The 25109-nt window shown below is 44.3% G+C and overlaps 2 protein-coding genes across 5 annotated transcripts in view; one reads left to right on the top strand and one right to left on the bottom strand.

Annotated features, from left to right (window-relative positions):
• The window catches only part of NOL4L (nucleolar protein 4 like), a 384060-nt gene that overhangs the window by 27024 nt on the left and 331927 nt on the right, over positions 1-25109 (bottom strand). The window lies entirely within an intron of this gene.
• The window catches only part of TM9SF4 (transmembrane 9 superfamily member 4), a 49137-nt gene that overhangs the window by 9726 nt on the left and 14302 nt on the right, over positions 1-25109 (top strand). For 3 of the 4 annotated variants that reach the window (XM_079126187.1, XM_079126188.1, XM_079126189.1), the window contains 11 exons: positions 10257-10370; positions 12668-12767; positions 16999-17167; positions 17268-17397; positions 18476-18599; positions 19795-19913; positions 20013-20124; positions 21388-21458; positions 23279-23411; positions 24207-24288; positions 24385-24460. In XM_079126187.1, the coding sequence (XP_078982313.1) occupies positions 10257-10370; positions 12668-12767; positions 16999-17167; positions 17268-17397; positions 18476-18599; positions 19795-19913; positions 20013-20124; positions 21388-21458; positions 23279-23411; positions 24207-24288; positions 24385-24460 (1230 nt within the window). The remainder of the gene's footprint in view (positions 1-10256; positions 10371-12667; positions 12768-16998; positions 17168-17267; positions 17398-18475; positions 18600-19794; positions 19914-20012; positions 20125-21387; positions 21459-23278; positions 23412-24206; positions 24289-24384; positions 24461-25109) is intronic. The other variant, XM_079126190.1, reaches the window with a different exon arrangement.

The raw sequence follows: 25109 nt of genomic DNA on the forward strand, positions 1-25109 counted from the left end.
TGAATTCACAATCCTCCTGCCTTAGCTTCCTGAGTTGCTGGGATTATAGACGTGCACCACTGTGCCCAGCTCTTTATTAATTTTTTTAACGAGTTATACTGTTGATGACATCTAAGACATCTTTGCCTAATCCACACAGGTTTTCTTCTCTATCTTCTAGAGATTTGGGAGGGTTAGGTTTTTCTATTTAGGTCTGTGGTTCATTTTGAGGTTGTTTTTGTTGTTTGTTTGTTTTTGTGGTACTACTGGGGAATCAAACCCAGAGGCCCTCTACCACTGAGCCACACCCCCAGCCCTTTTTTTATTTTTGAAATAGTATTTCACTGAATTGCTGAAGCTGACCTTGAACTTGGGCTTTTCCCGCCTCAGCCTCCTAAGTAGTTGGGATTACAGGTGTGCAGTACCATGCCCAGATGAGTTAATTTTTTATGTATGGTATGAGGTTCCTTTACACATGACTATCCAATAGTCCAAGTACCATGTTAGCTTTTCATTGCTGTGACAGAATACCTGAGAAAAAAAGGAAAGATTTATTTTGGCTCACAGTTTCAGAGGTTTCAGGTCATGGTTTGTTGGCTCCATTATTTCTGGGCCTGTGGTGAGGCAGAGCATCATGACTAAAAGCATGTAGTTTAGCAGAGCTGCTCACTCCATGATAGGTGGGAAACAGAAAAAGAGAAGAGGGTCAAGGACAAGATATAGTTCCCAAGGGCATACTCCCAAGGACCCACTACCCTCAACTAGGTCCTACCTTCTGTAATGTCCACCACTTCCTAATCGTCTGTTCATCTGTGAATCCATCAGTGGATTAATCCATTGATGAGTCTAAAACCCTCATGGTCTAATCTCTTCATAAAAGCCTCCCCTGTGAACATGGCTGCACTAGGGACAAAGCTCTCAATACATGAGACTTTGGGGGACATTTCTGCTCTAAACTGTAAGATGTCATTTGTTGAAAAAACTGTTCTATTGAATTGCCTCAGCACCTTTGTTGAAAGTCATTTTATTGTATGGACTGGGGCTGTAGCTCAGTGGCAGAGCACTTGCCTAATGTGTGTGAGGTACTGGATTCGATCCTTAGCACTATATAAAAATAGACAAAGGCATTCTGTTTATCTGCAACTATAAAAAAGAATTAAAAAGAAAATCATTTTATTGTAAATGTAAAGATTTATTTCTAGAATTTACATTTTGTTCCATTGACATGTATGCCTATCCTTACTTATACTGCCTTTATTACTGTGCTTTATAATATTTAAAAATTGGATAATATAAATCGTCCAATTTGGTTTTCAAAGCTGTTTTGGATGTACTGGGTCCTTTCTATTCCTATATAAATGTAGGGTCAGATTGTCAGTTTCTACAAGAAAACCTGCTAGGATTTTGATAGGGATCTCGTTGAATCTATAGATCAATGTGAGCAGAATTTCCATCCTACATTATTGAGTCTTTCAATCCATAAACATGGAGTATCTCCAGTTATTTAGATCTTCTTTAATTTCTCTTAGTAATGTTTTATAATCTTCAATGTACAAGTCCTTCTTAAAAATATATTCCTAAGTATTCTTTTTGATACTAAGTAGAATTTTATTTTATTTCTATTTTTTAGATTGGTTTGTGCCAGTATGTGGAAATAGAGTTGATTTTTATATGTTGATCTGGTGGCCTGTGAACTTCCTCAACTTGTGTGTTAGTTCTAGTTAATTATTTTGTGATTCCTTTGGATTTTCTAAATACAAGATCATATGATGTGCAAGTAAAAGCACTTTTTACTTATTTTTATTCTATTCTAGTTGCCTTTAATTTTTAATTAATTTATTTGCTTCTATGTCCTGGCTAATAGCATAGTGTTGAAAACAGATGTTGAGAGTGGACATCCTGCCTTGTTCCTGATGTTAGAGGAACTTAACATTTAGTCTTTCACCATTAAGTGTGATATCAGCTATGGGTTTTTCATAGTTGCCCTTTATCTGAGTGAAGAAGATCCCTGGTTTGTTTATATGTTGCTGTTTCAGTTTGCCAATTTCTTGGTAAGGACATTTTTATCTGTGTTAATAATAGATATTTATAGCTTCCTTTTCTTGTGATGTCTTTGTCAGGCTTTGGTGGTACACATCTGTAATCCCAGAGGCTCAGGAGTCTGAGGCAGGAGGATCATGAGTTGAAAGCCAGGGCCTAAGCAACTCAGTGAGACCCTGTCTCTAAATAAAATAGAAAAAAGGACTGGGGATGTGACTCAGTGGTAGAGTATCCTGCATTTAATCCCTGGTACCAAAAAAAAAAAAACTATTTAGACAATTGAGATCAGGCTATACTTAAACTACTGGGCATCATAGTCTTTTTCTCCCTAATGACTCAGTGGCAGTCCTTCAGTAATAGTTCTACCTTCCATTTAAATTAGTGTACAATGCTAACTTGCTCTCCCCAAAGACTGTGCCAGTTGACCTATATCTAGTGCACTCAGACATCTTAAAACTTTGTGACTCTGATAGGTTAAAAATGAGATGTCATTATTTTGACTTGGATTTTTAAAATTATGAATGGTCTACAGCCATACCACCCGAAAGTGCCCGATCTTGTCTGATCTCAGACGCTAAAATTATGAATGATGTTCAGCATCCTTTTGTGTTTAGCCATTTGAACTTTTTGTTTCATTTTGTTTTTTTAAACTAGCTATGTATTCTTTTGAGTTACAAGTTATTTATCCTTCATTAATTATAAGTGTTATTGGTATCTTAGAGAAATTAGTCCTTTGTCATGTGTGCTGTAAATGTTTTTATACAAACCATTTTTTTCTTTGTGGTGTACTTTTTAGTTTTCTTCCTTTATATGTCCTTCATCTTTTTAGCCTCTAGATTCTTCTTAAAAAAAACTTTCCATCAAGATTATTTAAAAGTATATCCATACACCAAAAAAATGCTGTCGTTGCCTAAAAGTTCATTGGAGATGCAGAATCTCAGACCTACTAAATCAGAGTCTGCATTTTAACAAGGTTGCTGGGTGCTTTACCCACACAGTAAAGTTTAAGGAGTACAGCCTATAGTTCACCTGCCAGAAACTCTCAGTTGCCACCAGGCCTTTGTTATCTGTGTTTTTCTCTTCCTGGAACACTTCTCCCTTCCCTCCCCTTTTCTTTCATGCCTTAAATAGACTTGAACTCTTCCCTATGCCTGCCTTCCCCTAACCCCTAAGACTGGGAGTGTTGCTGAATACTCCCCAACAATTCCTAGCCTCTTAACCAGCTAATAGCATCTGACACCTAGTGGGATTGACTGGTGTCTTGTTTCTGTCCCCAGTTGGCTGAAAGCTCCTTGTAGGAATGTGTTCTGTGAGACTGCTCACATGGTAATACCAGACACATAGTAGATGGTCAATAAATGACTGGAGAACTCATTTCAGCACTGATTAGAACACGGATATTGGGCTCAAACTGCCTAGGTACAAATCCTGGCTCATCCAATATTGGTCACCTCTTTGAACCTCAGTTATCTCATCTGTGAATTGGGAATAAGAGTCTCTACCCAGTAGGATTGTTGTGATGATTAGTTGTTACATGAAAAGAACTTAGAACTGATTATGTGTCTGACACATCATCAGTGTGGAGTAAATGTTAGCTGCCATTGTTAGCAGCAGCATCATTACATTCTCATTTTATATTACAATTCACCTGTCTCAAAGAAGCATACCTGTCTCTCCACATTCTGGCTGGATGGCCTTGGGCGAGTTATTAATCTGTGCCTCATGTTTATATGCAGTGCTTAGTGCGAACCCAGGACCTCACACATGCCCGCCAAGTGCTTTACCACTGAGCCACACCAGCCCCCCGTGACTCATGTTAACTGGCAATTGTCTACAAAATGCTGGCAAAAATCTACAGGTAGTTGCGAGGATGTGACAAATTAGTGTGTGTGAAGGGCTTAGCACCAGGCAGTATTAGGTAAATGGTAATTGGAGGTTACCATGTCTGCCACAGTGTGTCTCCCCACTAGGGTGAGGAGTACTCTCATTGTGGTCTTTTTGTTTGTTTTTGTTCTGCATGTGTGGACTTGCTCCATTTGTCTAAGACTTTGGAACAAAAGTGTATTGGAGTCTCTCAGGATTTGGTTTTCATTCCTCTGCAGCCTGAACTCTCAGAGAGCCCTTGAGTTCCCCAGGGCAGTGTCTCTCATCTAAGTCTGGAAGATTCTGTTTCCAAAGAAGGTAGAACTGAAGTAACTTCTTAGATTTAATTGGCTTGATAACTAAAGGAGATTGTAATCCTCTGCCCCAGCTTCAAATCACTTATCAGATAAGGCTAAAAGGTCTGGTGTCAGGCTTCTTAGGAGGGGAAATTCAGAACTCATTCTTTTGGTTAGCAGGAAATAATGATCATAATGTCTCATATATAAGGGCAGTGGTGTTTCAGCCCCATTTCTCTGCATGAATCCATCCTAATAAGTAAGGACACCTGTGCCAAGCAAAGTTGATGGCCTGGAGCTGCAAGCTGAAGGATAGGGTTCAATTCCCTGTCCATATTTTGGGGCCCCAGGCTCAATACTTTGCCCAATATATGATATACTCTTATTAATTGTCAGGATGTGGTTTTAAAGGTGGCCAAAGAGACATAAAAACCTAGCACTTCCCTTCCAAGGGTCATATATCACCTAGGATAGACACTGCCACTTGAGTGGTGGTTCTTGACCCTGGCTGCATTAGGATCACCTAGACTGGTGGTCCTTTAACTTGGACAATGTAGATTCTGGTTCAAGTCCTAGGGTAGGGCCTGAGGTTTTGTATTTTTAACAAGAAAAATGGTAATACTGTTCTCTAAAGATCTCACTTTGAGTAGTAAGAACCTAGTGATCCTTTAAAAGTGCAGAAGACAGAGTCCTGTCTCTCAGAGAGTCTGACTTTTCGTTGGTCATGATGACCGGTAATCTAAGGTGAGGCTTTGGCATGGGTAGTTTTATTTATTTATTTATTTAATTTTTTCCCCCGTATTAGGGATTGAACCCAGGACTTCATACATGCTAAGCAAGTGCTCTACCACAGAGCTATGTCCCCAGCCATTTAAAAAATTTTTGTCTTTTTTTTTTTTTTTTTTTTTTTAATTTTGAGGAAGGATCTCTTTAAGTTGCTCAAGCTGAGGTCTCAATCTTATGATCCTCCTGCCTTAGCCTCCAAGAAACTGGCATGTAGTTTTTAAAGCTCCCCAGGACAGAGAATCATCATCCTTGACATATAGATAAAGTATAGAGATGTTCTTAGGGATTTTTCAACCTAGGAGCTTATAAAAGTAGAAAGGTAGGAAGTGTCAACAACTCCTTAAATGATGTGAGGGTTGTCTTGTTTTTTTTTGTTGTTTTTTTTTTTTGTTTGTTTTTTAATTTGTTTGTTTTGTATTGGGGATTGAACTCAGGAGCGCTTTACCAGCCCTTTTTATTTCTTATTTTGAGACAGGTCTTGTTAAGGGCCTCAATAAGTTGCTGGGACTGGCCTCCTGTATTAGCTGAGGTTACAGGCATCACCACTGTGCCTGGCAGAATTTTTTTTTTTTTAATCAGATTTTCAAGAGAAACTGGAAAGATAAAGAATCACAGTGTTAAACCTGTGTGTGAATGGATAGTTTCATATTTTAGTAGATCAGAGTTTGGTTTGTGTTTATTTTAATAAGGGTTTATTGAGTACCCTGATCAACAAAGCTAGATAAGCTACTAGTGAGGGGGAGAGATGGCAGATGCTGAAATGGCCCTAACTAAGCATGCAAAGTGCCATCGTGATGGGACCTTAAACAAGTACAGACTTGAGTGTTTCTCAAACAGCCTAAGCAGCAATCTTCAAACGTATGTATTCACTTGGGCATTGGGTGATGTTTCCATTCTCTTTCCTCTAGTGTCGTAGAGATGTTTATAAAGTACCTTGAAAAGTAAGGAAGAAACATTTCGTGTGGACCTCCACGGGGCAGTAGGACTTGAATCAAGCAGGGTGGAGTGTCTGGAACAAACAGAGACAGCCAGTGTGCTCTCCAAGATCAGGAGCACTTCCTGGATCTCCCAAGGCTTAGAAAGAAAAGGTGGGAGATGCTGCTGGAAAGTCATCTTAGGGCCCTCAAGAGGATGTCTCTCCATACCAAACTCGAATTACTTAAACCCAAGCATGCACAACCGTGATGTTTTCTTTGGCCTCATTTTATAATTTTTTCAGAATTTATATAAGTACTATATAGCTTTGTAAGAAAAATTAGAAAATACAGATACACAAAGAAAGAAAAAAATCCATCACTCAGTTTGCTTAAATAATGCTGTGGCATGCACACTTTTAGATTTTGTCATACTTGCCGTATGTTTTTGAACATGTCTAGAAGTAGAATTGAGTATGCACTTTTGGGGGCTTTTTGATACAGATGCCAGGTTGCCCCCAGAAATGTTCCAGTTGTAATTCCCCCCAACTATGTGAGAATACCACAACATGACCTTTACTATCTAATACTGAGCCAAGTGTGGTGGCACACACCTGTATTCCTAGGGACTCAAGAGGCCGAGGCAGTAGGATCGCAAGTTTGAGATCAACCTCAGCAACTTAGCAAGACCCTGAACAACTTGGTGAAACCTGTCTCAAAATAAGAAATAAAAGGGCTGGGGATGTGACTTTCGTGGTAAAGTGCCCCTGGGTTCAATCCTTAGTACCCGCCCCCTCAAACAAAATAATCTAATCCTGCCATTCTCTCATGGGTGTAATGATCAGTTCTAATTCTAAACTGAATTTCTGAATTGCTTTTGGTTGCCAGTTTAAGTATTCAAAGACTAGTTTATCGATTGATTGATTTTTTTCTATTTATTTATGTATATATGTATGTAGGTAGGTACTGGGGATTGAACCCAGGGCACTTAACCGTGAACCACAGCCACAGCCCTTTTTTTTTTATATTACTTTGAGACAGGGTCTCACTAAGTTGCTTAGAGCCTTGCTAAGTTGATGAGGCTGGCTTTGAACTTGAGATCCTCCTGCCTCAGCCTCCTGAGCCTCTGGGATTACAGGTGTGTGCCACTGCACCCAGCTCACACTCTCGTTTATTATGGAGATATTGTCGTTTATTTCCTCTCTTGATCCTTCCTATAAGAAAACTAGTTTGCTAGTAATGTCTTTGTGTAACAGTTGTTTTCTGCATTTTCAAAAATTGTGTTTTCTAAGCAACTTTTGAATGGCAGTTTATGCCAGTAACACAGGATTGTCTTCCTTATATCTTAGCTAACTAGAATTGAGGTATAGAGGGGAATTAGAGAGAAAAGAAGGACAATGTTTATTTCTCATATGAAACACTTGCTTCGCATTCTAACAGCTGACAAGTGTTCACAAAGGTTCCAAGAGGGAGGGTGGCTGGACAAGTGGAGGAAATCCTCCCATTGAGGAAAAAAATCAGATGTTGAAACCAGCTTTCCATTGAAACTAGGATTTCCATTACTGTCGAGAAAAAATAAAAACCTGTTTAATGTTGTATTCAAGGCAAGTCCAAGTGCTGAAAACCTTCCCTCACTGCATACATAGGTTGCCTCTGGAGGGATTTCAAAGACCTGGCAGTAGCAGTTGTCCCTGGGTAGCTGGAATGGGAGGAAAATTTATTTTTCTCAGTATACCCATGTATACTGTTTGAATTATTCATTGAATAGGTTTTACTTTTTCAAAAAATATGTAGGCTAGTTATTTCTTAATAGCTTTACTTACCCTTGATATGTACAATGTTAACATTAGGGGAAACCAAGTAAAGAGTAATATGGGAACTCTCTGGTGTCTTTGCAACTCTTCTGTAAATCTAAAATTATTTAAGAATAAAAGGTAGGACCAGGAACAATATCTGTAATCCCAGGACTGAGGAGATTGAGGCAGGAGGATAAAAAATTCCAGGCCTTTAGCAAGACCCTGTCTCAAAAAATAAAAAGAACTAGGGTTGTAGCACAGTGGTAGAACACCCCTGGGTGTCCCCAGTGTGTGTGTGGTAGTGGGTAGGGTCTGCCTTCCAATGTGGAATTCTGCCCCAGGAGGCAATTTTCTACCTAAAGGCTTGCCTTTTTTTTTTTTAAGATTTTCCTGTTTTTATTCTGTCTACTTTCTGACTATCAAATATAATATACCTATCTTGGCCATTGTTGCTGTTTTTCTCAGGGTCAAACTTTAATTTCAAATGGTATTAGATACTAATAAAAGTTTACAACAAACCAGAAGAGAAACACTGGATATATTGCTTTTAAGACTTTTTTTTTTTTTTTAGTACCAGGATTGAACCCAGAGGTGCTTAACCATTGTAACTATTGAGCCACATCCGCAGCCCTTTTTATTTTTTATTTTGAGACAGTTTCTCACAAAGTTGCTTAGAGCCTCATCCTCCCTTGCCTGTGGGATTATAGGTGTGCACCACCGTTCCCAGTGCTTTTTAAGACTTTGACCAAGCTGTGTATCTACAGAAAGTACACTGAACTCTGAACCTTAATTTTTTTTGTCTTTGAGACAGAGTCTCACTATGTTGCCCAGACTGACCTCAAACTCCTGGGCTCAAGTGATCCTTTTGACCCAGCCTCCCAAGTAGCCGGGACCCCAGGCACGTACCATTGCCCCCAGCTAGAACCTGAAACTTCTAAAGCCATCTTTTTTCCACTTAGTCCAGATAAAGACACAGATGAGTGTGTTTGTGGCAGTCAATGACTGCCTGCAAAACTGGGCTTCAAAAAGAATCTTGAGTATGTCTTTGGGGGCTGGGAATAAGTTGGTGGATAGAGGGGCTGCCACAGCAAGGTGATCAGGAACTGTGGCCAGTGTCGGGATGGCAGGAAACAAGCATCTGAAATGAGCAGCAGTGAAGGGTGGAAGGAGAAGGCAGGTACAGAAACCCAGTTGAGTTGGTGATTCAGGTGTGTGGATGACGGAAATTCCTTATTCAGACCAGGCAGAGGGAGCAGAGGGAGGCAGCTCTTATAGTTCCTAGAATGTGTGAAGTGCTGATATTAATTAAGGGAAAGAGAAGCTTTGACGGGCAGAATTGTGGAGGTCAGAAATTGGTCTTGCTTGCCCTGGATTCCCAGGTGCCTGTCCTGCTTGCAGATATTTACTGAGTGCCTGCTCTGTGCCAGGCACTGTTCATGATGCTGCAGACCGTCCCTCCTCCCTCAGATTACATCAGTTGGAGGGGGTGTGTAATATACAAACAGATCTGAATCATCCATGTCAAATAGATAAATCCAGGAATAGTAATGAAGTAGAATAAGGGGCTAGAGAAATGGATCATGGGAGCCCTAAGGATGCTATTTTAGATAGTCATCAATGAAGGTTTGTCTGAGGATGTGGCATTTGAGAGACATCAATGATATAAAGAATGAGTGAGCCATGCAAATACATTGGAGAGACCTTCTGGTGGAAGAAGCAGTAAGGGTGAAGGCCCTGAGGCTTGGAGAAGGGCTTGCTATCAGGGGAAAGCAAGAAGGTCTCTATGGCTGAGTTGAGGAGGGTAGGAGATAATGACCCCAGTTCCATTTGAGAAGGCTTATGGGAAAATGGTAACATAGGAGCATCCTGACAAGGAGAGGCTGTTGATACAAAGAGAAGTGGGAATTAATGGAATGTTATGGAGCTTTACTTCCTATGAGTTGTAGCAGAGAGTCACTATGAAATGGTTAAAACAACAGTGATCTAGGCCAGGCATAGTGGCACATGCCTGTAATCCCAGTGGTTTAGGAGGAGGCTGAGGCTGGAGGATTGCAAATTCAAAGCCAATTGCAGCAATTTAGTGAGGTCCTGTCTCAAAAAAAGGGATCAGGGAGCTAGAGATGTTGTTTAGTGGTATGTGCACCTGAGTTCAATCTCTAGTAAGAAAAAAAACAGTGATCCAGAAGCAAGGAGGTGTGGCTCCTGTGTGACAGTGTTGCCCAGATGTTAATTACCTGATCCATTTTGTGGCCCATTTCTGGAGGTACAGAATTATTTTGTAGCACTCTATGGCATTTTGTTTTCTGTTTTGCTTTGTTTTGTTTTTAGAGATAAGGTTTCACTATGTTGTCCAGGCTCTCCTCAAACTCTTGGGCTCAAGTATTCCCTTAGCCTCTACCATGCCCACTATCAGGGATTTGGGAGACAACATTTACAAGGGCCTAGGCTTCCCGACTAGGATTCCCCAAGGGGAAGTGACACTGGCTCATTGGAAGCAGGTTTAAGGGTAGTCTGGTGTGATCTGCTCTAGGAAAAAGTTCACTTCTTTCCCCCATTCCAACTGTGGCCTTTCTTCTGAACAGGTTTGGTTGCCGTGGTCCCTGCTACTTCTGTCTCTCAAGTGTGAAACGAACGCCTTCTACGTACCTGGGGTTGCACCAATCAACTTCCACCAGAACGACCCTGTAGAAATTAAGGTATGTTCCTTCACGGTTGGAGCCTCTGCTGGGCAGCCAGGCTGGAGTACCATGGTGAGCTCTTCGCGTTCATCCTGTGGTTACAGAGAACACCGATGACTGCCATTTACCCTGAGAAAAAGAGCTCACTGCATGCTCCATGGCCTGAAGTAGAGTGCTCTCGGGGGCTGCATTCCAGGAATTCTGCCTTGCCTCTTCATCTCTGTCCCTGTGTCTCTGGCTCTCCTTTGTGAGTGACCTCTATGCTTCTGCTTCTGTGTTTCTCTCTGTATGATTGATTCCTGCAGGTCTCTTTTATCTCCTCTCTCTCTCTTTCTCGCAAGTGTGTCCATGCCCATCTCTGTCTCACTCCACTTGCCTATTCTGCTGTGGCTTCTCTGCCTTCCTCTTTCATCTGCTCATCCTCCTCTCACTTACCATCTTTTCTCTGTGGAACTCATAGCATCTGCTCATATTGTTCATATATTGTAAACATCTCTCTTCCTTGGCAGTCAGACTTGTATCTTAAGGAAACAATAAAATGACATTTACTGAGGATAATTTACATGCCAGACATTGGACCTTACTTAGCTTAGGATGCCCCCTACCTAAGAATGATCTTTGGCAAATTTTATGTTTTACAGATTTTCTATACATTTTACAGATAAAGAAACCAAGGCCCAGGCAAATGAATCTAAGGTCACTTGTTTAAGAAAGATACAGAATGAATTTCAGTCACCATCTCTTTACCTCTGCAGTGTTTTCTTCCACTTTGGCTTCTGCCAGAAGCCCCCTCCAGAGCAAAGTTTATGGCATAGTGGGTACAGGGGTGTTCTGGCCTCCAGTCCCGCCAAGCAGGGGATGTGAGAGTGGACACCTTGGGTGGGAAGAGAGAACATAAAGGTGAGATTCATCTCTTTGTAATGCAGATTTTTTCTTAATTGTCCAAAGGAAGGATACCAAGAGATACACAATTGTTAAGAGAGTAATTAACTTTTTAGCCATTTTTCCTTAATTCGTGATATGCTGAATGAAAGTCCTCAGTCCCCTCAATCTGACATCCAAAAAGCTCTGAAACCCAAGATTTTTCTAAGCTCACTGGAGGCAAGAGCTGACCTCAGCTAACATGAAGCTACTTATTCACATTTATCCCACTTAGCATGAATGTTTTTGCATTTCTCCACACAAATAGTCATGGACCATAAGGCACTGCTGCAGACCCAGCTGGGGATATTATGAAACCTGCAGTATACATGCCACATTGCCTACCTAGAGTCCAAAAAAATGCCCAATTCCAAAGCAAGGGTTTTAAATAATAGACCTAGAATTCTAAAAACAATTTATACTTTTAGATGGTGTAAGGAATGGTGGTTAGCTTCTAAATTGTAAAGATAATTTTAGTTAAATTAAAATTTTATTTTTTTGCTACATTTTTGATGATTCCCTTATCTGTGGTTTGGGTTTTTGTGACTGCTTCCCTTTCTGAAGCTGTAGTCTGGTGCTTGCATCATTTCCTGTACATTTTCCTTCATTATCTTATACTTCATTCTCAGTGGCTGTACCATATTGAATTGAATGACTATTTCATGGCTTATTGATCATTTCTCTCATTTAGCAGACATTTAGTGAGCACCTACTCTTCCTTTCTCTTAAGGCACAAGGGAAAACACCTGTGGTTCTTGCCCTCCTGGAATTTAAATCTTAGCCTCTAGTGGGAGAGACTAATTTTTTTAAAACCTTATAAACAGAATCATTGCATTTTATTTGATATGTTGTAAAGGAAGCTGAGAGGGATGCAACTGGAAATGATGGGGAATTTCTTTAGGTGGAATAATTAGGGAAGGACTTCCAGATGAGGCCTTTCAAACTGAGTCCAAATACATAAAGTCATCAGATGGGGACAGAGAGGAGTAGCAGGGTGAAAGTTAGAGACGGGGAGAGCCACGTGGTTATGAATAAGGAGTAACCTCTTTGTTCCTAGGGGCTTTTTTTTTTCTCATCTGGAATATTTCTTTAGGAAAGAGACCCAGAATGAAATGATCATATCAAAGGACAGTAACATGTTCAAGACTCTTAGTGTCTTAAATTAGTTGTGATTTTTAAACTAAATCTGTAATGTGGCCTAAAACTACTGAAAAGTAAAATAATCCAGAGCCGTAGACACTACTGTGGGTCGTAGTCGTGTCTGCTACAGTTAGTTTGCCTAGTGGATGATACCACCAAGTGTACTGAATGTGTGTGGCGACTGGGAGGATTCTTGGAGCAATTATCTTGGTTTCTGCTGAATTGAGGAATAACAGCCTCTCTTCTCCTACCAGGCTGTGAAGCTCACCAGCTCTCGAACTCAGCTGCCTTACGAATACTACTCGTTGCCCTTCTGCCAGCCCAGCAAAATAACCTACAAGGCAGAGAATCTGGGTAAGTTCTCTCCCCAGAGGGGAACCCAGCACAATTTTCACAATGATGATAGCAGTTGGCCCTTATCTGGACACTGTTGCACATAGTTTATATGTCTGTTAGTTTATTTAATCTTCATAGCAGCCATTGGGGAGGGGATTTACAGTTTTTATTCCCATTTTTCAGATAAGTGATTTGCCTTCGTACCACAAATGGCTAAACTAAGCTTTGAACCCACCCAGCTGGTCATTTTCAGAATTGGAGCACTTGGCTTCTACTCAGAATGACTTCCCTTTATTTCTAAATATCCCCTTCTCTAATGGCTTCTGTCACCTGCTCTGCCTTTCATTGAGAGAGGGAGTGATTACCTCTTCTAAAGCAAGCAGAGATGTTGCCGTATTAACTGTGCTGTGCTGTGCAAGACATGCCTCAAATGTGTGAAGACCCCAGCCCAGTGTCTAGCACAAGTTTTCCATAAATAGTAGCCATGTTATTCTAGGTTAAATAATTCTCCATTTGGCAGATTTGGGGACTTAAAGAAAGACATTTGAAGGTGCCTGCTTAGGACAGTTATTAGTGTTTCCTCTCTGCCTGGCTTGTGTGTTAAGTCCTGGAGATAAGACTGGAAAAATGCTCTCCCCGACCTCTAGAACCTTAAGAGGCTTTCCTCTTCTCTTACACCTTAGGAAGGAGAAAGAGAGAGAGAATTGGTTCTTGGTCAGGCCACTGAAAGAGCTGTCTTCTCTGTCAAGGCTCCCATGGCTCAGATGTTTCCAGAACGCCTAGATAACAGGTGTGACTACTGCCAGGTCCAGGGAGACCCAAACGAGCTGAGGGCAGGTCATAGAGCTAGTTTAACCAAAAGTGGGCTGCACCCCCCCTTTTAATACCACCTGTGCATGGGCCAGGCACTGTTCTAAGTATTTGTGAACTTCACTGTATTTAATTCTCATAATACTAATGAGGTATATTCTCTTAAGGAAAGTTACTTAAGTAACTAAGTCTCTTGCCCAGGTCTCTTACCTCGTAGAGTACCTAGTAATACTTACACTTATGCAGTACCCTGGGAGCTGTGGCTCAAGTCCATACCCTTGAGCACCATATTCTGTTCACTGTCCTGTCTGGTCCTTCCAGTAACTCTGCCAGCTGAGTATAATTGTCCCCACTCAGTATCATATGGCCAATAGGTGGAGAAATTGAGCTTTTAACTCTTTTTTTTTTTTTTTTTTTATTAAAGCCAGAGTTATTTCTGTTGTCTCAGCTGCCTTCACCAGAAAGGTTCACCAGGGCTGTCTGAGGGCTGTGCTTGTGAGTGTCAATGTTGATGGTGATTTATATCATGGCATATGTATGGGATCATCTGTGGCAGTACTGGGGTATGGTAGTAGTTCCTCTTAGCAGGTCCATGTCATGGCTGTGGCTCATTGTTAAAAGGAGTACTTACAACCAGGAATGGTGGTACAGGCCTGTAGTCACAGCTACTCGGGAGGCTGAGGAGGAGGATCACTTGAGTCCATGAGTTCAAGACCAGCCTGGGCAACATAGGGATACCCCATTTAAAAAAAAAAAAAGAATTCTTCCATGTTAGAAATGAGCCATTCCAGACCAGTATGTTCTCTTTCTTGGTTTTAAGTTTAATTTCTAAATATCAAGAAGTATGCCAGCTCACTTGGTCTGCAGTCTGTTCCTCTCTCTGCAGTTTCTCCTCTCCTCAGGCCAGCTCCTTATTGACCTGCAAGAAAGTGGGCCAGTAGCATTGGGTGTGGGGAGAGAATGCAGGGACTTGGCACCATCACAACCCCATGACCATCATGGGCAAAGCCACTTTCCCTCTCTGGTCCTCAAGTCTGTAAAATGACCTTTCAGCTGTGACCATACAGATGTCCTATTGATGTCCTTGCTGTCCACTGAGTCACTCCATTCCTGGCTTTGCAGGCTCGCCTGCACTGCCAGGTTTCTAAAACAGGGCAGAAGTGAGAGAGGCCTTCATCCAGGCTCAGTTCCCTCCTCCCCCTCCATCTCCCCCTCCTCCTCCTCCTTCCACTCCTGGATGACCCATCTACACTTGAAGTATCGCTTGGCAGGGTTGCTGCCTTGCTCATCTGAGCACTGCCACTACACCTACCACCTGTATACCAACAACTCACAGCCTCGGTCCCTGCCCTGATCTCTCCTCCAAGCCTTGAGTTTTGATATCTGTTTAACACATCCAAACTGAAAATACCTTCCATCTGAATTTGAAATTTTTCCTGTGCGCCTCCAGGCTCTGCCTGGTCATAGAAACCTGAGTCTTCCTAACATGTGCCATTCCTCCCTCATCCCATGTAGCCAGTCTGCAGCAGGCCCCCAGATTTTACCCCCTCAGTAGCTCCTCAGTCTCTGCACCTTGCTCACTCTGTTCCAGTCTCCCCACATGCTCATTTCCTGCCCCATCCTTAGTCACCTGCATGACTGCTGCCATTGCCCCAGCCAGCTCCTCACATCCTCTATATTCTGCACAAAGCAGCTTGAGTGATTTTTCTGTAACCAGACAGATAATGACTTCCCCATTGTGTCAGGAATCCCTTGCTGACTTTCATTGCTTTCTAGATAAAGATCAAACTGTGCTGGGTATAGTGGTACACGCCTATAATCCCAGTGACTTGGGAGGCTGAGGCAGGAGGATCTCAAATTCAAATCCAGCCTCAGCAATGGCAAGGCACTAAGCAACTCAGTGAGACCCTGTCTCTAGATAAGATACAAAATAGGGCTAGGGATGTGGCTCAGTGGTTGAGTGCCCCTGAGTTCATTCCCCAGTACCAAAAAAAAAAAGATCAAACTGTGCGTGGCCCACAGACCCGCCAGCTCCAACTCCAGTCCGTCTCTCACCCATCTCTCCAGCTCACCCTAGTCCTTCCCAAGCTCCTCCCTTCCTTTAAAATCACTTCAGGCGCCACTTCCTCGTGGAGCCTTTCCTCAACCCTCTCCACTGGCCAGAGCAATTAAACAGTATTTTTTCATTTTGCTGATTATTAATCATGGTCCAACTTCCCACCAGACCATAAGCTCCATGAGTATGTTTAACATTGTAGCTTTGAAGCCTTGGCACATGGCCAGCACCCAGTAAGTGTCTATGAATGGACGAACAAATGACTAGGTGACAAGGCAGACAGCCGCATCAAGCAGATCCACACTGGTACACAGGTGTTGCAACAAGTGCATGTGGGGGCATTTGTCCTGCCTGTTGGCATTGGTCAGTGCCCTTGAGCTTGCTCCAGTTTCACATCATCTCAGTAGAATTGCTGAGCAGCTCAGAATGAAAGCTCAGTAGAGTTTAGGTGACTTCCCTACCTGCTCAGTGCCTGTTAGTGTGACATCTGGCCACAGGTCACTGAGGAGACAGACAGTCTTGTAAGGAGTGTGCTCGTTAATTAAGCAAAAATATATTTTGCCTAAAAACATCAGGTTCTGGATTTCACCCTGCTTCCTTCTCTGCCTGAACCAGGATCTAAAGACACAAAGATAAATAGAAAATAGTGTCTCCCCTCAAAAAGCTCCTGATCAGATAGGAGAGCCAGACACGTAAATACAGCAACACAGTGTACAAAGTGGCACTGCTGACATGTGAGAAGGTGTGGGGTGCTGCTGCTGACAGAAGTGGTGTCCTCGGCCTGCTGCTCCCTTCCTGGACTTGCCTTGGATTGACTCCTTCATTGCTCGCTGTAACTGTGAGGCAGGGACTGTTACTGTCCCATTTTATGGACAAGGAAATTGAGGCTCAGCAAAGTTAAGTGACTTACCAAGACTGTTAAGCTAATAAGTGGCAGAGGCAGAGCACAACAGCAGGTGGCCTGGAGTCAGAGCCATCTCTTCTGGACACAGTGCTGCCCCTGCTCTGCACAGGAGATTTGGAGAGGGTAATGAACTCTGTGCTGATGAGGTCAGGAAGGGCATCTCTGAGAGGGTGAAAGGGAAGCTGGGTGTGTAGCCAGTCATGTGGGTCAGGTATGGCACACCAGGTCCAAATGTGTGGTACCTTTGATGAGCTCTGAAGGGCTGGTGCTGGAACTCAAAGGAGCAGGGAAGGACGAGAGAGGACCTGTTAGACGGGCAGGCTGGGCACAAGCAGATGAGGCAAAGCATCGGCCAGGCCGAGGCACTGCTGAAGTACTGGGAAGTCCATTCTGCCCTGCCGTCCCACGGCTTGTGACTCTGTTGACCTCAGCAAACTCAGGGCTGAGACTCTGAGCTCGATCTGTCTCTCTTACGGCAGGAGAGGTGCTGAGAGGGGACCGGATTGTCAACACCCCTTTCCAGGTTCTTATGAACAGTGAGAAGAAGTGTGAAGTTCTGTGCAGCCAGGCCAACAAGCCAGTGACCCTGACAGTGGAGCAGAGCCGGCTGGTGGCAGAGCGCATCACGGAAGACTACTACGTCCACCTGTAAGTTGTCCTCTGCCTCCCGTTGGCCTCGCATTTACTTAGGGTGGGAGCTGATGGGAGAGGCGGTCCAGAGGGACTGAGTGGGGCCTTGGGTTTCCAGCATTGCCGATAACCTGCCTGTGGCCACCCGGCTGGAGCTCTACTCCAACCGCGACAGTGATGACAAGAAGAAAGAAAAAGATGTGCAGTTTGAACATGGCTACCGGCTCGGCTTCACAGATGTCAACAAGGTAGAGTGTCTTTGGTGTGTTCAAAGAGCTGGGGAGCCACAAGCACTAGGGGCCGTAGAGCAGAGGGAGATGTTCCTCTCTAGGCTTGTAACAGGAAGATGGGGTCGGCTAAGGCATCTTTCCCCCAATGCCCCAGGAGATGGCCTGTCAGAAGCCTGCAGCCTTGGAAAGGCTCTGGTAGATCCTGCAAAGAGCTGAAGGCACACTTGCTAAAATGTTAGATTCTGTTTTTGTAGAATTCAACCAGACAAAATCTGGAAGCTCTTCAGTGTGCAGAAGAGGGCCTTGTGGATTTGAACCCAGCCTCCACTGTTTTCTGGTTGTCTTGAGTAGCCTTGAGCCTGCTTCTGATCTGAAAATGTGTGTAATGCTGATATTCACCCACTGGGGCTGTTCTGCAGAGTAAACCGAGGGGCACTTTGTGATGTAGACCCCGGGAATAAGCTAATAATGGCGATATGATGACTGCTCCCTTTATATAGTAGCCTGTTTTCTAAACTGAACACACGTTACTTAAGTAGTAAAGGACAAAAGCATTTCCTCTGAAGCGCAGCCCCTGTCCTCAAAGGACTTCTTTGGGAAAGAGCTCACAGTGTGAGGCCCTGTGTCTTTGAATTAGATCCTGTTGCCCTACATTAGCAAGGGAGCTCGTTGTGCACCCAGGGTGTCACAGAGGGGGCAGGTCTGAGCCAAGTGGAAGTGATGCTGGTGTGCTAGTGGCGGTGGATATGCAAGTAGAGATGCAGGGTCGGGACTGTTCCTGAAGCAGGCAGGGGCTGGGGAAGCCAGGTGGACTGGTGTCTTGAAAGATGGTGATGGGCAGCTCTGTTAGGGTCAGAGGTAGAAGGCCTTGAGTGCCAGGATGAGGAAAAAGGACTTTTATCTGATAAGCCCCAGGGAGCTCTGGAGGGTTTCTGAGTAGGAGGGTGATAGGAAGAAAGTAGTGTTTTTAGAAGGTTGGTATGACCAGGCATGTTGGACAAGGGGAGAGACCTAGTGCCTGGGCTGGTCTCTCTGAGTGGCTACTGATTGTTTCTTGGCTGCTAGCTGTTTTGTTCTCTCTGTTGCTGCCTTTTAGATATACCTTCACAATCACCTCTCCTTCATCCTTTACTACCATCGGGAGGACATGGAGGAGGACCAGGAGCACACGTACCGTGTCGTCCGCTTCGAGGTGATTCCCCAGAGCATCAGGCTGGAGGGTGAGTGGGGAGGTCTGACCAGTGGGGCAGGGCTGGATGGGCCTGGGCGCCCCACTCAGTTTTCTCACATTTCTCACTCCTAAACTGGCCAGTAGGCCCAGGTATGGCACAGAAGGGTCATTGTGTTCCTAGCAGAGAAGGTGGGAATCTAGGGACAGTTGACATCTGACATCTGCTGTCATGGGCTGGGCACCCACCAACTTACCAACATCTAGCCACCCCAGGAGGTGGGTTATGATGACCTATAAGGAGGCTCAGAGAGGTTGGTGATTTGGCCAAGACCAAATAGCAAGTGGAGCTTGTTGAGCCTCTTCATGAGAACCAGGCAGCTCACCCTGGGTTGCAGTACAAGGAGTAAGGATATAGGCAAAGCTCCTGGGCAGCAGCTGTCTTCTTCCCCTCTGTGTGGGTCTTGGTACAGACTGAAGTTGTCCAGGGTCAACAGTTATGTGACCCTTGTAGGACCTGATCCAGCTCCCCATCCCCTGTAGGCCCTCACTCCCAGGGGAGGTCTTCAACTAAGCAGCAGGCCACAGTCATACACAGAAGCCTTCTAAAACAGATCCCATATGTTAAGAGTACCATGCTGCCTTTCCTAAATGTGATGGGCACACTCAAAGATTATTTTGAGGTCTCTACTCCATCAATGGCTCCTTGAGATTAGAGTCTTTGTCTCCTTTTCTCACTGTTTTATCTCTAGTACCCAGCACAATTCCTGGTACATAGGTACTTATTATATGTCTGTTGGCTGAATGAAGGGGCAGATGGCAGAATGAAAAAATGAGTGAATGAATGGAGATAGCATGTGAGTGATTGAATTAAAGTCATGGAGGCAAACTAAATGTGAGCATATATGATAGAATGAGCCACTGTCATGCGCTAAATGGGCCTGATTGAATAAGTAAGTGGATGTTTGAATCAAGTGCAAGAAATTGATTGCCCAGAGGAGGGGCTTAGACTAGACCCCTCTCATCCTTCCCTCCCCATCCATGCATACACTTCTCTGTAGCCCCACAGGCCCTTCAGAAGGTCAGGGCCCTAGGGAATATAATTTTAAGGGCTGTTGCCTACTGAACTCTCAGACCCTTGAGGCCAGAGTCACAACAGTAGGTAGCCTCAAGGGGAGCCCCAGAACAGCCCTTGGGTAGTGGTGCTAGCCACCATGGGAACAGACTGAGTCTCTTGTTTCTCATAGACCTCAAAGCAGATGAGAAGAGCTCATGCACCCTGCCTGAGGGTACCAACTCCTCACCCCAAGAAATTGACCCCACCAAGGAGAATCAGCTATACTTCACCTACTCTGTGCACTGGGAGGTGAGAAGGAGCCAGGAGCTCACTGGCAGGGGAGGAAGGTCTAGTCTGGGCCTGAATTTGAGAGCAGGAGTCCTGACTCTGCTTCCTCCTGCCCATCAGGAAAGTGACATCAAATGGGCCTCTCGCTGGGACACTTACCTGACCATGAGCGATGTGCAGATCCACTGGTTTTCTATCATAAACTCTGTTGTGGTGGTCTTCTTCTTGTCAGGTGAGAGCTCTATGAGTTGACGGGTGGAAAGGACCCAGTGGGGGGATTTCTGAGGTGTACTCAGGGCCAAGTGTGGGTCAGGAACAGCCGTCAGGGCCCCATGCTAGGCACCAAGTGTACTGAGGTGAACAAGATTCAGTCTCTGCTGAGATCTCACTAGAGGAAATTGGATACATGTGTTCACGCACACGTTCATTGATAATTCAACAACACTTTGTAGTTGCTTATTCTGTGCCAGGTGCAGTGCCAGATGCTGGTGATAAGGTGTTGAGCAAGCCAACCAGTCTGTCCTCTCTGTCCAGAGTCTACAGAGTAATGATGGGAGGAAACAAAACATCAAATAAGTAGTGGTGTTCTAGATAGTGACAAATGCTACATGGAACAGATAAAGAGAGGGACCAAATGCAGAAGAGTGGAAGAAAAGGTGAAGGCTGCTGTAGGGAAGTCCTCTCTGAATGAGGGGGAAGAGCCACCATTCAGAGATCCAGGGAAGGACTATTGCAACCAGGGTTGCCGCCCTGCAGTGAGACATGTTTGGCAGAAGCCATATGGTAAGAGGGTGGCAGATCGAAGTAGAGAGACACTGATCATTTCAGTGTCAAGAGAAGCAAAGATTGAGCAAGCTGCTGTTTATTAAACATTTGCCAAGGGGCCAGCTGCTATCCTAACACTTTACAAACATCTCAGCCCTTTATCCCCATGAGCTAAGCCTAAAAGCGTTAGGTGAATCAGCATTGTAACAGCTCATTCTCCTAACAACTACCCTGCTGCCTAGGAAGGTAGAAAGGCCAAATCAGAGCAGCAGCAAGGGGCGTCTCTGAACTATTTGGGGGACTAAGAGGTGAAGATGCCCCCGGGGAGTCTTGAAGCATGCAAAGGAGGCTGTCAGGGCAACATGGGTATTCCCAGTTGGAGTAACATGTGGAGGTGAGGGAGAGACAAGCTGTGGACTCATGGTCAAAGCCAACAACAGGCAGAGGTGGGTGAGAGCGAGCCTGGGAAAGATGAGGCCGGAGAAGCCAGGAGGACTCAGCCATGGAGGAGCTGGGATGCTCTCCTTCCTGACATAAAAAGCCATGTCCCTCTGTCCTCCCTACCCATCGTAACAGCCCTTTGTTTCTGCAAACGTCTCTCTAGTCAGCTGGAATGGAGTTCTGCCCAGGGGAGGAGCTGAAGTGGCCACATGTCCTAGTCCTGCTGGAGGGCTCAGAACACAGACAGCAGTTAGCAGTGCTCACCTCCTCCCTCCTCTGTCTGTTTCAGGCATCCTGAGCATGATTATTATTCGGACCCTCCGGAAGGACATTGCCAACTATAACAAGGAGGATGACATTGTACGAGGTCTTGGCTGGGGAGGGATGGGCCAGAAAAGGGAAGGCAACCTGGCATGAGTGTGTTTATGTTTGTGTGTGCACGTGTGGATGTAGTCATTCAGGCAGTGAACCTCAAAAGTATTGAAAAGGACCTCGCCAGAGGCAATGGCACACACCTGTAATAGAGACTGAGGCAGAAGGATTGCAAGTTCAAGGCCAGCTTGGGCAGCTTAGGGACACCCTATCTCATAAGAAAAAAGCCTAGGAATGTAGCTCACTGGTAGAGTGCTCCTTAGTTTAATCCCCAGTGCCTACCCCTGCAAAAAAAAAAAATTTTTAACGGCCCAAAATCATGGGGATGATGTTTCTAATTTTGAAGCATAAAGGCAATGGAAGAGTCACAGAAAGAACAATTAATGTGACATTAAACAATTTTAAACTATTCTGCAGTCAGATATACAAAGAAAGCAAAGAAAAAATGAAGTGATAAAACAATATTTGTCACAAGCTTTAAAAAAACAAGTACAGAGGGGCTGGAGATATAGTTCAGCCGTATAGCACTTGCCTAGCATGTCCAGGGGCCTGGGTTCAATCCCCAGACTGGGGGGGGGGGGGAATATATATATATATATATATAATTCTTAACATCACTAATACAATGATAAACATCAAATTTATAGACAAGAATACATGGCCAATAACATTGTAAAAATTGTTTTGCTTCAGGGATAACCCCCAAAATTGCAGATTCAATCATGAGAAAATAGCTTGGGACCATCAAATTGGCACAAATTTTGTGTGTGTGATATTGTGAATGGATCCCAGGGCCTTACTGAGGCTAGCCAAGGGCTCTCCACTGAACTACATCCCCAGTTCCCAATTTTTCTTTAATAGTACTAATTGTTCACAAGATTAACATAAAAGTACCTTCCCATTCCACCCATAGAAGGGAAATTTGGTAGTTTTCTGAATAGTAACTAGTGCTTCTCAAGAACTGTAAAATAGGCAACTTACTTTGCCACAGTAATTCTTGTAAAATTTTCCTAAGGAAAGAACCAAACACTCAAAGACTTGGTCTAGAAACATTTATTGTAGCTTTGAAATATAATTTCAAAGAAGTATTTATTGACTTGAGATGTCCAGGATCAAATACCAGCTGAAAATAAGAAACTACACAGTAGGGTCTCATTATTTAAAACATATATGTGCATGTGCACACAAACATACATAAAAGACTGAAAGAAGTATACCAAAACATGGTATCAGGCTGAAGATGTATTCTAGTGGTAGAGTGTTTGCCTATCATGTGCAAGACCCTGAGTTTAATCCCCAGCACCAGGAGGAAAAAATAAGTATCATTAGCCTATGTTAATGTTTAGAAATTACTTAAGTAATAGAGCATTACTTTTATATCTGTACTTTAAAATTTTTTCCATACTATCATGTTTTACTTGAATTTCATGATGCATACCTCTTTTTTTCTATACAAATACCTATTTTTTTGTAATCAGGAAAAAAATGAAGTGCTCCTAAATCTCACCACCTAAAAACTACTAATACCATCTTGGTGCACTCATATGTTTGCATTATTTTTCCACACACCAAATTTGTGGAATTAGGAGATTTCTCTTCCATGCAGCTACAAGCATGTTTGTGGCTTCTTTTCCCAGTTCTGAGAACTTTCTCATATCACTTTACACTCCTGTGTCAGAGCAGAAGTGGTTGACACCTGAGGGACTCTTAACCTGGGCTTGGGGACCTGGGGGCCTGGGTCCTTGGGCCCCAGTAAGATCTGTCCTCATCCTCACAAACCTGTCTCGCTCTCTGGTCCTTTGCTACAGGAAGACACCATGGAGGAATCTGGGTGGAAGCTGGTGCATGGTGATGTCTTCAGGCCACCTCAGTACCCCATGATCCTTAGCTCCCTGCTGGGCTCAGGCATTCAGCTCTTCTGTATGATCCTCATCGTCATCTGTGAGTGGGCCACTGGGCTGAGTTTGGGGCCGGAGGGGCATGGGCCTGATCTTGAGACTTAGCTGTCTCTTCCATGTGCCTCAGGAAGGGTGGGTTTTCAGGGAGGATCTAAGCACTCAGCAAGAAGCAGGTATGTCTGCCTCACTGAGCCAGACAACTGCTGGCAGCAGACCCAGTCCCTGGGAAGGGTGATGTCCTCACAACTTTGTAGCTTCGTTTACGGAGCCCACTGTGTCCACTCTTATCAGTGCTGTTGTAAGCTTGGCTTCCTTTTGCGGTCAGGTTAAGTGACTGACCTAAAATAAGTACCAGGATTAGGACTGAACTCAGGTCTTTTTTCTTTAACAAACAAAAAATACTAGTGTATAATAGTCACAAACAGCTCTAGAGTCACTGTGCCTAAATATGTATCTCAACCTCCTGCTTCCAGGCTTTATGACCTTGGATAAGCCACCTAACCATTTTAAGCCTGTTCCTCATCTGAGAACTGGAGAAACTAATCTCCCCCTTGCAGAGTCAAGAATGCACATTCAATGTGCTGGCATTTCTCAGTCCAGTACCTGGATCTGTGGCCTAGAAGCTACAGTTAAGATTTGGCCAGCCAAGGCCCAGCAGCTGCTGTACTCCTGGGAGCCCCAGCTAAGACCCAGTCTTTTCCTGTAGAGGGGAAGGAATATTGAGAAGACCAAGGGAGCCTTATATAACCCCATCTATCCAGAGTCCTGTCAGCCTGCCTAAGGCAGGAGCTGGGGACCTGGCACTCAGCCACCCTGACTGCCCCCCCTCCCTCCGCAGTCGTGGCCATGCTTGGGATGCTGTCGCCCTCCAGCCGGGGAGCTCTTATGACCACAGCCTGCTTCCTCTTCATGTTCATGGGGTAGGTGTGTGTGAGCGCGCTCCCAGGGGCTGGCACAAGGCTCCCTCATGTTACTAACGGGCCCCCTTGGTGTGCGCCCCTGTCCTTTTCCCATAGGGTATTTGGTGGGTTTTCTGCTGGCCGCCTCTACCGCACTCTAAAAGGCCATCGATGGAAGAAAGGAGCCTTCTGTGTAAGTGTCCTAAACCCCCACCTCCGGCATTTGGTGGGAGCAAAGAGACTCCTTCTTAGGCTCCTCAGGAGGAGCATAGGCAGGGGCTGAACAACAGTATGGCAGAGCAGCGGGGGACCTGGGCCTGAGAGTCAGCAGTTCTGAGCTTTTACCTGTAGGCTCACAGAAGGACATTTCAGGGCCCTCATTGTCCCTCCATAAAGTAAAGGTTTGAACTTAGTTGACCCTCAGCCTACATTGTTCAGTGACTCACGCAGGAGAAGACATAGGGGACACAGAATGACAGGATTTCAGTTGGCAGTGCCACAGAACACCCTGCCCAACAGGGTAGAGAGAATCACCTACCAGGACTGAAGAGGCCAGACTCACATGACTGCCAGCATATTTCTCAATGTGGTGCCTCCATTTCTCTCCAGTGAGGATGACTCTTGCCCTTCCTGTCCTCCTGGGAACAGGGAAAGAGTTTAGCAGCATAAAAGAGCATAGAAATAGGAGAGGTCCTAGGGGTCTCACCTTGGGGGATCTGAGTCCCTTCTCCCTGGGACAGTTTTCCCCGTCTATGCTCCTGGTGTCTGACGCAGGGCCTAGCCTATAAATTTCAGCCAGGAAGGCAGATGAGGAATTCCCTGTTACACAGCAGTAAAGAGCA

The sequence above is a fragment of the Sciurus vulgaris genome (assembly GCF_902686455.1).
Source record: "Sciurus vulgaris genome assembly, chromosome: 2".
In the NCBI taxonomy this organism is placed as follows: domain Eukaryota; kingdom Metazoa; phylum Chordata; class Mammalia; order Rodentia; family Sciuridae; genus Sciurus; species Sciurus vulgaris.